The following is a 15,782-nucleotide window of genomic DNA, read 5'->3' as shown; positions in this document are numbered from 1 at the left end:
GGCTTTCAGGGACTGTTTTCTCCCGTGTGGGTGCGGGGCATTGTCCTCTAAGAGACCAGGATGGTGCTTAACCATCCCGTTTTTATTTGATTAGGACAGAGATGCTTCACTAGAGGATGAAGGTGATTATGCAACGTTGCTTTTGTTTTAACTGACATTCAGTGTACCTTCCACCGAGGTCAATTCTCAGCGCACAGCACACCCTAACCATCACAATCTGGCTTGTAGAGAGTGACTATGAAAATTGCCAGTAGGCTACTCTTGGGCGCTGCATGCAAGTCTGGAAAATTTACATCTTCCAGCAGTCAGCTCGCTCATTTTCCATCTTATGACACATTATTCGTGGCATTTTATCCCTGTTTATATGTTAACTCTATGTCTATTTTTATATGAGGCAGTGCATGTAACTTTTTTTATTGGAAAGCAGTTGGAGCTGCATTTCTTCTATGAAAGATGCTATACAAATAAGGTTTGTTAATGTTTTTATTTTTTGTTTTTTTTATTGTAATCAGTATTCCTCATTTTAGTGTATTCTTAATAGTTATTAGTTCGCGGGCCTTACTGTCCACTTGGTTTGTCCACCATCATTTCAGGAGCAGTCTAATCACGCCACTCTTACGTCATCAGATTACTGTCCTTCGAGAATGCTCTTTAGTTATTCAAGAGTGATCTGGGTCTTTCTCGTTGGTCTGAGTCTGGGCAGGTGGTCATCTCCACCTTCCCTGCTCCCTGCAGGGATTACCCCACCAATCCAAGGGGGTAGGCAACAGATTAGCTTCTGAGATTAAAGTAGCCATCTCCAAACCCTGGTTAATCCTGCCATCTGTCAGAGAGCAGCCAGCCAGCCAAGACTCTCTCCACGAGGGTAATTACAAAACCAGAAACACAAAGACTTAAAAAAAAAAAAAAAAAAAAAAAAGATTCAAAACACACATTTCTGTGCAGCACTGCTCAGCTCGGACCAAGCAGTGTTACCCTAAGGTGCAAGATACGTTTATCTACTTTGGTGACTCCTTAACTGGGAAGAAGCAGGCAGGCGATGGAGGAGACGTACCTTCTCAATCTCCCAGGAGTCAAGAAGAAGATCCTGGCTGGAGGCACAGGACCCTTGCCACACTTCCCACCTGGCACAAAGGTAAATTACAGCTCACCTAAATAAAGGGGAAGCCTAGAATGATACTCAACATGTTGGAGAGAAATCATTCCTTGCATAATTAGCAGTGTGTTGTAATTAATGTTCCACTGAACAGGCTATTTTTAGCTTCATATTGCACTGCCCACCTCAATTAGATTCTGTTGAATTATTCATGAAGGGGGGAAATTATTCTGTTTCTGGCACGTACTCAGAGCAAACATTTGGTCAACCAAATTGCAACATGTTTTTTGGCAGAGTGTGTGTGTCTCTGTTCATCCACTGATCTGTTGGTCACCGACTTTTTTCCTTCCTAGTCACATCCAGCCATATGGCTCTTAGCCTGGAAACTGTGACAAACATTTTCCATGACAGTGCCAGCATGGATATCTCCATTTACCTGCATGACTACTTTTTGTGTGTGTGTGTGTGTGCGTGTGTGTGTGTGTGTGTGTGTGTCTGTTCCCTCTATGACAAGGTGATTCCCAATTCCTTACATGGTTATCAGACCATTACACACAATCTGTCAAGCTATAAATAGAATGTTATATGGAGCCAAAATAATTTTATACTTAGAGTCGAGGAAGGACTCAGTAACTCCCCCAACGCACACAAACTCAGACACACCTCAGACATTGATAAGCAGTGTGTGTCAGTGTTGCATAAAAAATGATTGGAATACACGACTACATCATGGTTTCATTACTTATTATCTATTTCCTCCCTTCCACCTCTTCCTCCCACCCCTTTTTCTCTCACCATCCAAGCTGGTGTTCCACTTCCAGACACTGCTGGACAACTTTGAGCGGACGGTGATTGATGACAGTCGTCTGGCTAAGAGGCCAGCTGAGATTTTTGTTGGAAAGATGTTTAAGATGGAGGTGTGGGAGACCCTGCTGACATCCATGAGGGTTGGAGAGGTGGCTGAGTTCTGGTGCGACGCCGTTGTGAGTTCATCCGAAGTTCACAAACACGTACTGTACACACACACACACACACACACACTCCGAGACATTACGGCTCCAAACGAGGTCCTAATGAGCCTTCATGGTGGAAGAGGGAAAGCTTTTGCCTCTCATTATGATGCACATTAATCAACCTCCGGTGGCCTCCTACACACTCACTATTAATAAACAGAAACAGGGCAATCTTATTGTGTAAATTTTAGCATTTCTTCCTGCAGGAAAAAAATGATGAATACTATTTGCAAGTAAAATTGTGGCTACTGATTATGGTTTTCTCTTGAATGTTTTGGACTGATTGTGGTGGGCTGGCGACATCAGTAGCAGCAACAGGGGGTTAGCTTGATTAAGTGCTTCTTTGTCTTCTTGATGTAAGTTTATGTATATTTTTCTCGATGTGTTTGTTTTCCAGCACACAGGGTTGTACCCCATCGTGTCCAAGGGGATGAGGCTGATTGCTCAAGGGAAGGACCCCCTGGAGGGCCAGAAGCACATGTGTGGCATGGGAAACCTTTTCCACTACAACTCCACCGGCTACCCTGAGCTGGATGAGCTGATGAGAACGCCTCAGCCGCTTATATTCATCATGGAGTTGTTACAGGTAAACACTGGCAACAAAATTTGTCGCGCTAGCTGAAGATGGAAGAAGAAAGTATAAGAGAGCCAACACCCGTGGCTCTTGTTTTTCATCAAACAGCAATGTTTTCTTCAGATTTCAGCACCTGCACACACAGACAGATAGTGAAAGAGACACAAACACACAAACATGCATCCATCTATCCACACAACCTGATATTAGTCTAAAATCTAGACACTTTCTTCATGTTATTCTCTAAAAGCAGCTGACAACAATGACAAAACCCAAATCCCCCTCTGCCTGAAATGATACACAAACTAGAACAAGCTCAAACTCAGCGGGAGGTCCATCAACAGCAACTTGTGAATTTCATATCCAAATGTGAGCTGGGAGGTTTTCTAATAATTTTATAATGCTTGTCTACGCATCAACAGACTCCCTTTGAACGTGTTTACCTGTTTCCATTGTATTTACATGTTGTTGTGGTCTCCCACTGCTCCTGCTGTTCTCAGGTGGGAGACCCCATGTCGTACCAGCGAGAGTCGTGGATGATGGAGAAGGATGAGAAGATGCAGACTGTGCCGATACTCCACATGCAGGGCAACGCTTTGGTCAAACAGAGACAATTCAGGGAGGCTGCCAGCAAGTACAAAGAGGCTGTCCTGCTGCTGAAAACCGTCCAGTCCAGAGTGAGTGCAGGACGGGGGAGATGGAGGGGAGGGCTGGAAAGGAAAGGTGGAGGGAGGGAGGAGACGAGTGAGGCAAAAATATGTGATTCTTGAGGTTTTCTTAGGATTTGGGGTTTTTGGGACGCACAACTTCCATTCTTTTCCAGCGGGAGACTATTGTTTTCCTGTTTCTGTCTGCTTATCTGCATTCCTGATTACAGCCTGGTGGGTGGGGGGCTGGCGAAGAAAGAGAAGGGAGGGCCGCGCTGCTGCCTGGGACTGTCTAGGAGGAGAGGGTACGGCAGGATGGAGGGCGGTGTGGAGGAATACTGGAGGGAGCAAAAGTAGTTTTGGAGATGTTCTGATAGGAAAGAAAGCAGGTTTCTTTTGTGTGTGTGTGTGTGCGTGTGTGTGTGTGTGTGTGTGTGTGTGTGTGTGTGTGTGTGTGTGTGTGTGTGTGTGCGTGCGTGATCTTTGGCAGCCTTGTGCTTGCTCACAAAATTGATGTGAGAGGCTTGCAGATAGCAAACGTATCTGCAAACAACTAGAAAATTCTGAGTCAAAGTTGATGCCTTTTATATGTTAATGTCGCAAACCAATTCAATATCCTAAAACAATTGAATCTATATAAAAGAAAGAGCAGAATCCAACTGATTAAAAAAACAATTTAATTCCAAAACAATCAATAAAACACTGCAAAAAATTCAGTGTAAAAATCTTGTTTTTCCAAGAAACAAGTGCCAAGCCCTTCAGTTTTATGTGATAATCACACTTGTTTCCAGTGCTAATGAACCTGTTTCCAGAATTTTCTTATATCGAGAGTATTTCTTAATGCTAGTGGCCTGTTCTGGCTTATTCTGGCATTTATACTTGTTCCCGGAAAAATTCTTCAAACAAGTGAAACTGCACTGGAAACAAGTGGGATTACTTGTTCCACTGGCAGATTTGTGACACTGGTTTTAGGAAAAGCAAAACTTCACAATCTGTTGTGTGTGTGTGTGTGTGTGTGTGTGTGTGTGTGTGTGTGTGTGTGTGTGTGTGTGTGTGTGTGTGTGTGTGTGTGTGTGTGTGTGTGTGTGTGTGTGTGTGTGTGTGCAGGAGATGCCGGGTGATATAGACTACATCAACCTGGGTCGTATGATCATCCCCCTGGAGCTGAACTACTGTCAGTGTATGTTGGAGCTGGAAGAGTATTATGAAGTTATAGAGCACACCACCGAGCTGCTGGAGAAACACAAAGGTAAACATTTGAAATAAAAAAAAGCATCTCTCCTTTATGCTCATTTATCAGGGTAAGTTAACTTAGCAGCATAACCCAGCTTCATATTCATGCAGTTACATCACACATTCACGCCTGGGAGCTGCCCGGTGCGACTGCAATCTACTGGAGCAGCTGGGCAGTAAAATGCTTTGCTAAGGAGGGGGCAACACCACTCATTCACTTTACCCATCCAAATATTCACCGCCACTCCAGAGATTTGCATCAGTGATGCTCGTCCACAGGCCCATTTCTCTTCTGTCAAGTCGCCCCCATCTTCCTTTTCATCATTTGTTAGCAATGCCGTTGCAATTTATGTGTGAGTGTGGCAGAAATGTCACAATGCCCGAATTTGAATAATTTAATCATTGTGAGTCATACAAATACCAGTGAACTTCCATGATTATTGATACCTGATTTGATACCACAGGGAAAGAGGAATCAACACAAAACTTTGTATATACATAAACAAGTAAACAGAAACTTTATGTGTTGCAATTATTTATATAGGTTATATAGGTTACATTTAATGAGGACACTGCCCAGCCCTACAAAATTAGAGGCACTATATGAAAAGTCCTGCTGTGATTACTTGTACAGTGGTGTAATAATGTGTAATAATGGTGTAATACAACTTTAAGTGTTTCAGTTCGGGTGAAGGCTAAATTAGAATAACAACACTGAGTTGCAGAGTGAGGGCTGAAGATACGGGGGTGTTATATTGTGTTTACTGAGAATGATTGAAAGAATACACTACACACACATACACTACTCACAAAAAGCTAGGGATATTTGACTTTCGGGTGAAATTTCAGGATGAACCTAAAATGCATTATAACCTTTACAGGTGAACTTAATGTGACCTTCTGTAAACTTTTGAATGCACATGTCCATCTGTTCAATGTTTCCGTACTTTTTGCACAAGTTGCTGCTCTCTAACAAGGAGCTTAACGGCAAAATTCACATCAGGTGTTTGATGCTCCAGCTCATCGAGGTCGTATCATTAGGGAACGGCTGCTGGAGACTGGGGTACCTCAAATGGAGTGGCCTGCACTTTCTCCAGACCTGAATCCCATAGAAAACCTATGGGATCAGCTGAGTCGCCGTGTAGAGGCTCGGAGCTCTGTACCCCAGAACCTCAATGTCCTGAGGGCCGCCCTTCAAGAAGAGTAGGATGCCATGCCTCAGCAGACAATAAGTCGACTTGTGAACAGCATGAGACGTCGTTGTCAAGCTGTAATTGATGCTCAAGGGCACATGACAAGTTATTGACACTGACATTTTTTGTTGTGGTCTATCCACCACTGTTGTTGGCTTTTGTTTCAAGAAATTGTTTGAGAATAGGAAATCACCAGTGTATGCTTCTACTTAAATGCCCTACTTTCATGATATAATATCACTGTAGCGTGAACTTTTTATATTTTCCATAAATTTCACCCAAAAGCCAAATATCCCTAACTTTTTGTGAGTACTGTATGTCTCTCTCTTACTGCCCCGCCCTGCATCCTCCTGATTCTCTGTCCCTGTGTGCGTCAGCTCTGTTGACTTCCTTCGTCAGCAGTGTGTTTCATAAACTCGCCCAGCTCATGTCTAGGATTTTTTTTTTTTTTCATTTGTTTCACCACAGCAGGTGCACTGAGTGTGCAGGCAGCTTGTTAATGGCATATCAAAACTATCAAAACCAACATGGTACCAAATTACACGTACTTTGTCCAGCACTGTGTAGTGGTGAGCATTTAATAGCACTGCTGCTTTCATTTGTTCTTTTGTTGTGCGACAATCACTATACCCTTTGCTGCCACTAAATGGAGAGGGGGGTGCTATTAAATTACAAAATAAAAGGACAAAAATCACCCCAAAAATCACCCAAATCAAAACAACCGCAGATTGGACTGAGTCAATTGCAAATTGCCGATATATTCATCCAGTCGCCCCAAGCCCACTTGTCACCTAAGTACTGATTCTTGTGACACCCCTAGAATGTAATTATTCTCAAATATGCATACAGATCCTTTCAAACCATTCTAGTGCATTCTATCATCCTTAGTATTAACAGAGCTATGGAAGCTGGAAATAAAATTACCTGCATGTGATTGTGAGAATTAATTTCTTATGTTAATGGATTTCCCTGCCTTTAATTCCAGTGAGACGGGCTACAGAAATCCTGTAAAATCCCTATAAGGAATGCACGCATGATTGCACATATATGACAAGTGAAAACCCTGTGCACTTTTCCGTACACACACCCACATAGTAATTTAAAAAATCTTTTATGAAGCAGACAAGCCAAGGTCTGATGCCTATGCTGCTCACTTTATTGCAGCAACGGTTGCATGTTATAGCCGTGGCCTCAGTGTGATGATGTATGGGGTTTGGGGTGGACATTACAAAGAGTTTTATAGTTGGAATAGGCCTGGTAATTGTACAACTGTACCAACAGCTGCCCATATAATCCTAGAGGAGATCACATGCTGACACACTATCTAGTTCAGAGCCTTATGAATTATGGCCTTTGAGACAAGATCCACTGAGGCTGTCTTTATGGTACCCTCTGTCTCTTAGCCTTGATTTTCCATTTGATGTGTGTGTGTGTGTGTGTGTGTGTGTGTGTGTGTGTGTGTGTGTGTGTGTGTGCGTGCAAGAAGGGAGGGTGAAAATGTGTGTGTGTGTGTGTTTGAATGGCTGTGGGAAGGGTGTATTAACTTTCATGTGTCTGTGTGTGTGTGTGTGTGTGTGTGGAGGGAGGAGAGGAAGACAGTCTCAGAGAAGTAGTGGGCCACCACTCTCCAAGCTGCACTGGCCCAGTGCACGCAGGCGTCACAAAGCCCCCCATCTTCCTAATGAGGCTTAGGGAAATGATCCGTCCCACATCACCAGCCGTCCTCTTGCAGATAGTTCTTTATCACTGCACCTTTCTCTTCTCTTCTCCCTTCTACTCAATTTTCAGTCTTTTTATTTCTCTTTCCCAGTTGTTTCCTGGCCTTGCCTTGCTCTCAATCCCTCTTTTCCCCACATTTGTATCTTTTCTTTATTTCCCAGCTCCTTCCTCTTTGTCCTTGATTTCCACCCAGTCTCTCACCATTGTTTTTCCTCCTGTCATCATTACCTTGTTGTCTCAGTTTAGATCAGCCACTCCAGTTCTGCTGCATCCTTTCAAGCCAATCTTCCTTTAGAAAGGTGCCTGATAGCAGTTCACTGCAATGTCTATGTTATTGCCAGAGGCAATGAAGAAATCTCTTTAAATGTTGGCAGAATAAAAGATTTAGCAAAGAGGGAAATGAAATGGAGAGGAAGAGGGAAACAGAGCCATCAATGGGGATCTAACCACTTGAGCCCACTCCTCCGGGGCAGAGGGATTACAGTATGTGTGTGTGTGTGTGTACGTGCGTGTATGTGCATGTGTGAGCTGTATACATGTGTATTAGGACCTTAGTGAGGAATAATTGACACACATGTACACAATAGCTCAGCCGCAGCAAGTACACAATAAAAACCCTCAGCGAGTTTCCTTTTTCTGACTGACAAACTGGTGCTGGTGGGGAAAAACACTCACCGGCAATGTGAAAGATACACACTGTCCTAGATGTGTACAAATGGCCACATATTTCCACTTCAGTGGAGAGAGCAGCTTTGTTATACAGTTTATCTGTAGCTTAGACATTAATAACCCTCTTTTTATCTTCTCTTTCACATTATTTTTCTATTCTTCTTCATCCATCTCCCACTGTCCTTGGACCCACCTTACTCCACTCCCTCAGACTGTGTGAAGGGCTACTATAAGCGGGCCAAGGCCCATGCTGCTGTTTGGAATGAAAAGGAGGCCCGGAAAGATTTCAATATGGTGGCCAACCTGGACATCACCCTGGCCTGTCTTGTCCGCAGAGAGCTGAATGCCTTGTCGGAGCGCATGAAAGAGAAATACTGGGAGGAGAAAGAGAAGTACTGGAACATGCTGGAAAAAAAGGAGGAGATGGTCAAGGAAGATGACAATGAGGAAGAGGAAAGGAAGGACATGGAGATAAAAGAGGGAAAAACTGAAAGCGTGACCATAGTAACAAAAGATGAGGCGAAAGAAGAAAAGGGTGAAGAATCTCAGCGGTGTAAAGATGTCCACAAAGAGGAGGAGGAGGAGGAGGAGGCAGCTCAGGTTACAGTGACTGAGAAAATGGGAAAAAAAGAGGAGGCAAGCTGTTCTGAGATACAGCCCGAGACTAATCCAAACGCCTCCTCTACAACCGAGGGGAAGGACTGGCAGCAGATGTTACGACTGGTCATGTTCCTTCAGGACGAGGGAAACTTTCTCATTAAAGAAAACCGCTATGAAGAGGCCTCCGTAAAGTTCAAGGAGGCCATAGAATATGTGGACTTCCTTCAATATAAGGTTAGTGAGGCGAAGCACACACAAGAAATAAAATAGTCCTGTCTGAAAACTCAATTTATAATAAGACCTTTTTGTGAATGAGGATGTTCCAGATGGGCTTTTGTATTGGGATTCGGGATTGATTCTCATCATATAACAACTACGATTTGAAACCATTCAGCATGATTACCTGTTATAGAATGTGTCAGAAAGTGCTCTCACACAAGCTTGTGGCTCACTCTGGCTCATAAACTATAATCATCTGTCATTGTTGCCTTTTCACTGAAGTGCAGCTGTGGCATTGTAGGTATGTCGGCAAAATGGAGAGGAGAGAAAGAGAACTAAAAATAACAGATACCCACGGAGATTTCACTGTGACAGTGCTCGCCTGTGCTTCTTCTCTGTCTTTAACTTCTCATACACCATCTTCTCTACTCCCCTCACGCCTTTCAAACACTCAAACACACGCACACACACACACACACACACACACACACCGCACTCTGCCATCTTCATTTCTCCACATACCAATCTCCTCCTGTTCTTATCTTGCCTTTGCCATCTATCTTCCCTCTTGATCATCTCCAACATCCAATCTTCCTCTTCATCTCTGTCTAAACCCTTCTTCCCTCATCTTCCTCCTCCCACACTTTCATTCTCACATTTCATTTCAATCCCTGCCTTCTCACCAACTCTCCTTTACTTCCAATGCCATATCTTTCTCCCTTCCTCATCACCCCTCCCTTCCCTGTATCTGTGTGTTCAGCAGGTGGACCGAAAGAGCGAGGACTGGGAGTCCCTGGAGAAAGTGCGTCTCCCGCTGACTCTCAACCTCAGCCAGTGCATGCTGGAAGATCAACGATACGAACAAGTGGTGGAGCTCAACAACAAGCTGCTTAAAAAGCATGAAGGTAACATATATCACTGTGGAAGAGGGAAGATGGAGTCTGGGCCTGGGAAGAGACAAAAAAAAATCAGGGGGAGGGAAATGTTTAGATATCAAAATAGATACATGAGTTTTTCCTTATGCACCTTCATTTCTGAGCTGAAAAATATCAAGATCTGTTGACACTACAAATGCTTGGCCCTCAGCAGACGCCTGCCTCCACACTGCAGCATAGCTTGATCTCTCTGTTTACTGGGGGAAAGAAACCAAACATTCACAACCACATCGCTGCATTTCTCTCTCTCCCCTGACACCCATCCATGGACATCACAGTCAAAAATGAATTCATTGTTTTCTTTTTTTTTTTTGCAGCTGAATTATTTATCATCGTGGCTGATGTGAAATAGATGCGCTTATGCTTTCCTTTGCCCTTGATTTACCTCCCTCCAACTTTCACCTTCTACTTTTTTGAATTCTTGCCTCTTGCTCTCTTTCATATCTCTGCGCTGACATTCAGCACAGCTATTTTATCCTTTTCACTCCCTCCAATGCTTTATTTTACTTATCCTTGACTCACCTTTACTTCCTCCCAAATTCTCGCTCACCTCCTAATTACATCTCTGAACCATGAATTTTTATTCGCTTCTCCTCCTGCCTCTTACGTCCTCTCTATATATTTCTGTCATTTATGCCCTCCCTATCTCTTTCCACTGTCACCACAGGTAACTTTAAGGCAGTGTATCAGCGGGCACGAGCACACTCGGCCTTGTGCAACGAGGATGAAGCTAGGAGGGACTTCGCCAAGGTGGTGCAATTGGACCCAAAATTGAAGCCTGTTGTCCGCCAGGAGCTCAAGAGACTGGGTGAGAATATCCGCAGCATGCATGTCTGCCAGAAGAAAACGTACTGGGACACAACGCAAGATAAGGGGGAACCGGATGGAAGCAAAGCCACGGCTGCAGCTGCGAAAGGAGGGATGAAGGTGGATAAATTTCTACAGAAAACTGGTGTGACAGAGGGAAAAGCTGGGATAAGGTTGAAGAGTGAAGACAGTAGGGGTGAGGAGCAGGGAAGTGCTCAAACAGGTGGAGTGGATGATGCAGAAGCAGAGCAAAAGAATCTAGATGTGAAAGTAGAAAAGGATAAGAGAGAGATAGAATGTATGACAGCAAACGGACGGAGGGTAGATAGTGAAAAGCGAGAGAGTGCTGTGGTCCAAGGGGACAGGCAGACAGCACCAGATAATCGAGTAGAAGATGAAGATAGCGATCCCACCCCCACCAACATAGCCAAAGATAATGTAGTGAGCAAGAGATCACGGTCTGATAAGGGCAGAAAGAAGGTCAAATGCCAATCAACTGCTACACATGGCCAGGGGAGCGAAAGCCAAGGGAACAAAGCCGCCAGTAGCAGCACAGGAAATGGTGGCACTCAATCAGAATCGACCAGTGGTTGCAAATTGTCGGCTGCTAAGCCAAAAGCCACGGGGGAAGCCGAGGACGGGCAGAGGTTAGACCGACGGGCAGATAGACCGAAGACTGAGGAGGGAGGAAAAAGCAAAGTGGATGCAGGAGGTGAAACGGAGGCAAAGACTGGTGATAAACATCCACCTGAGGTGGCTGGTGGAGCCATGCCTCAGGTCTCAACAGGAAATATCGATTCTGCCACCAAGAAGTCCAAACACAAACACAAGAAGAAAAATTAATATCAACAGCACATATTTGGCAACATACTGTTTCATGTTTTATTATTCAATTCTCAAAGGGATAGCTGGAGGCACAGAAAAGCACAGGCAGACGATGGGTATGCCAAATACAAAGTTTTTATTTCTGTACACAAAGAGTAGAAAGCAGCCAGTAACCCACTTGATATTAAAAAGCCTTTCTTCAGAAAACATTTTATAGAGATTAAAAACTCCAGAGAAAAGACAGCAAGAAGTGTTTGAGTGCTGTACGTGGAAAAATAAATTAAAACAAAACTCAAACCAATAAAACATAAATAAACATATTTATGATTAATGAGGTATGTTAACACTGATTACAGAAAGAAACCTCAGTTCCACGGTAAAGTATGATAAGTGGATTGTTGAGTGAGTGTGTTATGTGTGTTAAGATAGTGTTAGCGAAACCTTGTTTGAGGTTAGGTGATTCATTGCCCTGTCATGTGAGACGACAACATACAAGGGGGCTCGTCCTCGTTGCAAACATGGGAGGTCTGATGCAAACACGGGAATAATGAGGGGAGTCATTAGTGTGTTGACCCACTACATGCAGTAAACAAGTCTGAAGAGCGATGGAGATCCCTGTAGCAAAGTCCTCTGCGGTGACTGCTGTCTCTGTGGAGAGCCTTTCTCTTCAGTCACACAGCTTCAGTCACACTACAGGGAGCTGAGCTTTTCATATTTATGTGAGTGTGTGTGTGTGTGTAACAGGAAAAGAGGGTGGGATAGAGGGCTCCTGCAGAAATTTCTTGGTGGAACATCAGATGCCTTCATCACACAACCAGCGAGGGATGTGGGACGAACAGAGCTGCTGTTTGACTCTGAGAAATATCCTTTTGGTTGGACGTTCATGGAAGGGTGCAACATCAGAGACTGGCTTGTGTCGCAAAAGCAAATACGTGAATAATGTGGGACAAGCGGTGTACGGAAACAAGGCTCTGCTATACAGCCACCTGGTATATTTATTTTCCTCTGCCTCTGCTCTCATCTACCCTATATTGTAGAAAAGCAAACAAGGCGTATGTTGACATGCAACCCTATGGGGAATGCGTGCTCATATTTTCCACCAGCTGTCATCCTTACATCATTTTGGGCATCTGCAAAGCACCAACAGATTAAGTATGGAGATACAAGTGTGAAGGCGGAGATGATCATCAATGTGTAATGAGATATATGAATACCAATAAAGAAACCCTCTATGAGTAAACATTGCTATGCATGGCTTTTTTTTCCCTCACAACAGCTGAGCAGCTCTTTGTTCTGACTTCTGAAAGCTTGACATATACTTAAACAGTGCTGGTGCCAATATAGATCCAACAGATGTTGATGATAATGACTTTTACTTTACAAGCTAAACAGTAGCAAGCTCCAGTGGAGGGGGTAGGGAAGGAAGGGAAGGAGAGGAGAGGAGAGTTTTGTGGGTGGAAACAAGGCACTCTCTTGCTTCCCATAAGGCTATTAGCATTTGTATTATAAACGGCACATCACCTTTCCTACTCACAAAACCTGCGGAGCTGCGTCCTTGGGGACAGTTCCCTAGCAACACTATCAAAACTAGCAGGCAGTCAGTGCTGTGGAAGATGATGTCAAATATGAACGCAATGTGCCTGGAGGAGCGGCCCGGTAATGAACGCAGCCACAGGATCCAAACTCATCAGATGGCAGGTAGTGAGGTCAGAGTGTCTTTAAAGGTTTAAGATGATTCCCGACTTGTATACCCCTCTCTTCCCTGCGAGCGCGAGGGCTGTACGATTGCTGAGAAACACAAGAGAGCCACAGCTCCGTTGTTCCAGGCAACCTCTTGTCCGTTTCGGGAGATTTGCTGTGGCAGACACATCAAAGTGGATCTCTCCCACCAGCCCGGGAGCGATAAATAGAATCTTTTCTTCGCCTTTCCTTTCTTGTCTCTCAGATCTTTACTCCCTCCAAGCATCCCCAGCATCATGGCTCCGCTCACCAAAGCCTTATTTGACTGGCGTTAAGGTCTGGACGTTCATGTGCTGTGATCTCCTGTACTTTCCCATTCTTTCTCCCACTCCGACCACTGAATAAACCATAGGCCAGAGACTCTTCAACATGGCTTACCTTGATACACACACGCAATACCCTTCCCTGATCGTAAAAACACAGTGATCATGTGCTTTATGTGTGCAGAAACGCTATAATTATTTGTTCTTATGGGTTCTGTCTAGATTTAAGGCTTTAATTGACTGTGCTATGTTGAGAGGAGAATGCGAACCATGACCCTGGCATGATGGAGGGCAAAACCATTTTGACCACAAGTGTCCTTGTAAATCTGAAAGCAATTAAGTAAGCATTAGCAAGGGAAAATGAGGCATTCGGGGTCAATGGGAATGTTCAACAGGCTAGCTACTGTTAATTTCAAATCTACATGGAGGAGGAGGAGATTAAGGATTAGCTCAGTATAGGACTGCTTTATGGTGTCATGCCTTGTCTCCCTGTAGCTTTTGGAATTCAGCCTAGCAGCTCCAGCGCTTGGGGCTCCTTCCTCCTCGGCTTCTGCACACAGCAGGAAAACACTAAGAGCCCAAAGCAGAAGGGTTGCATGCTGAAATTTATCGGCAGACATTTTCTCGACAAAACCTATTGAGCCACAATACAAATTTGCTCCATATTGAGAGCTTGCCTCAGAGCCCTGCAAGCCACAGAGATGCAAAATCACTACTGATGCCTCTCCCTCTGTGCGGAAGTGTACGTGTGTTTGTGTTGATGCAGTACAGTACGGTGGGCATGCGTTATTCATCATGCAGAGAGCAAGAATTCATGTATTTGTGCATGTTGAGAGATGAGTGCATTGTAGCCAGGGAGTACGGATGTTTACTTTTCACGTACGTGTGTGGCACTATATGACCATAGAGGGCTCACTTAAGAAAGTGAAGCAAGCCATGGGAGCGACAAGCAGTTTGAGAGGATTATAGGAACAGTGTGTGCACACAGAGGTGCTGTGCTAGCGGGCACTTTGGCTGTCTTAAATAAATCATGGGTTTAACTGATGATGTGTCAGTCCCACCGAGTAAATAAGCTCGTTGTGGGTGCTGTCAGCTCCCTGACAATCTGCACTGCACAGCTATATGAAATACAGTCCGACCAGCCCAGCTCTAGTCTACACTAGTGAGCTTTAACAACACACCTCCCTTCAACAACCAAACAAACAAAATAAATAAATTAATTAAAAAAAAAAAAAAAAGCATGATGACACATTCAAAAAGAAAAAAGAAAACACACAAACACATTGAAGTTACTGGCATTCTGACAGAACAAGGGGTTATATGTTATTACTCCTTTTTGCATTTTCAAAGTCCTTTTTATGGAAAGTCCAATTTGTGCTGTGGACTGATATAAAGCTTCACACCTCAAGACGACTACAGAGATGCTGGTTAGCACAGTGTCTTGGCTGGGCACAAACATCTTCCTTTTGCTTTAGTCTCTCCCTGGCCTGCCACTAACATTTGTCTCCTTTGGCTGGTTAACACGGTGTCAGGCTGTGCCGCTAATTTTAGCTGAGCCAGCAAGCACAGGCCTGGCTGAGCGGACGTTAGCGTTAGCCTTTAGCCATTTGTGTGAAAAAGGCTTTTAGTGCACAGAGTTCCATTAGAGGGTTAGCTCTGGGTAAGATAGCTGCTGTTGTGGTCGCAGGGCCTGGTGTACTGTGGCGGTGACCTCAGCCATACGGAGCCCGCTCCCCTCCCCCTCCCTCCATCGCTCCACTATCAGGCCTCCCTTCAGGCATCACTCTTCTCTTGAAGGCCCTCTCGGGGTTAGATGAGTGAGGTGGTGCCTGAAATTAGAAAAGAGAAGAAGAGAGGGAAAAGGAGAATTGGGGGAAAGAGGCATTTACAGTTTTCAGAGCACATGCATTAGACTGTGGCAACAGCCTCGGTCATAACTAAGAAAGCTTGGTAACGTCCTATAATTATGATAATCCCTTTCTTTACTGAAATTACAGGCTTTGAACTGGCCAGCAAATTGCATGCCGAATGCAAAGGGACAGTCTGTAAAATGCGACACTGACACTTTCTCTCGGCCGCTTTCCCTGCCTCTGTCTGTCTCTCTCTTTATCATACTCCTCTCCTGCTGCCATTTAATCTCCCTGCCCCTCCCTTCAACTATTGACCCGCAGCAGTACATATTTGCACTCCTCTCCATCTCTCACTCTCTCCGGGGTGATGGAAGAGCAAAGAGACTGTTTCTGAAGCGT

At 44.3% G+C, this 15,782-nt stretch overlaps 2 protein-coding genes across 2 annotated transcripts in view; one reads left to right on the top strand and one right to left on the bottom strand.

Moving 5' to 3' along the window:
* Positions 1-971: 971 nt before the first annotated feature.
* Positions 972-12,752, top strand: LOC115366858 (uncharacterized). Its single transcript, XM_030062507.1, has 8 exons — positions 972-1,135; positions 1,900-2,079; positions 2,507-2,695; positions 3,208-3,360; positions 4,438-4,579; positions 8,356-8,978; positions 9,724-9,868; positions 10,566-12,752. The coding sequence occupies exons 1-8, from the start codon at positions 1,040-1,042 to the stop codon at positions 11,546-11,548; spliced, it is 2,511 nt and encodes an 836-aa protein (XP_029918367.1). The 5' UTR covers positions 972-1,039; the 3' UTR covers positions 11,549-12,752.
* A 2,031-nt stretch (positions 12,753-14,783) lies between these two features.
* The window catches only part of drp2 (dystrophin related protein 2), a 38,899-nt gene continuing 37,900 nt past the window's right edge, over positions 14,784-15,782 (bottom strand). Inside the window, exon 20 of the mRNA XM_030062508.1 lies at positions 14,784-15,362. Within this exon, the coding sequence (XP_029918368.1) occupies positions 15,343-15,362 (20 nt within the window). The 3' untranslated portion in view covers positions 14,784-15,342. The remainder of the gene's footprint in view (positions 15,363-15,782) is intronic.

This window comes from Myripristis murdjan, chromosome 10, assembly GCF_902150065.1.
Source record: "Myripristis murdjan chromosome 10, fMyrMur1.1, whole genome shotgun sequence".
In the NCBI taxonomy this organism is placed as follows: domain Eukaryota; kingdom Metazoa; phylum Chordata; class Actinopteri; order Holocentriformes; family Holocentridae; genus Myripristis; species Myripristis murdjan.
This window is presented reverse-complemented; position numbering and strand designations above follow the sequence as displayed.

Coding starts and splice junctions, on each gene's coding strand:
- LOC115366858 (XM_030062507.1), top strand. CDS start 1,040: ATGGAGGAGACGTACCTTCTCAATCTCCCAGGAGTCAAGAAGAAGATC. Junction 4,580..8,355: donor GCTGCTGGAGAAACACAAAG/GTAAACATTTGA, acceptor CCACTCCCTCAG/ACTGTGTGAAGGGCTACTAT. Junction 9,869..10,565: donor GCTGCTTAAAAAGCATGAAG/GTAACATATATC, acceptor CTGTCACCACAG/GTAACTTTAAGGCAGTGTAT.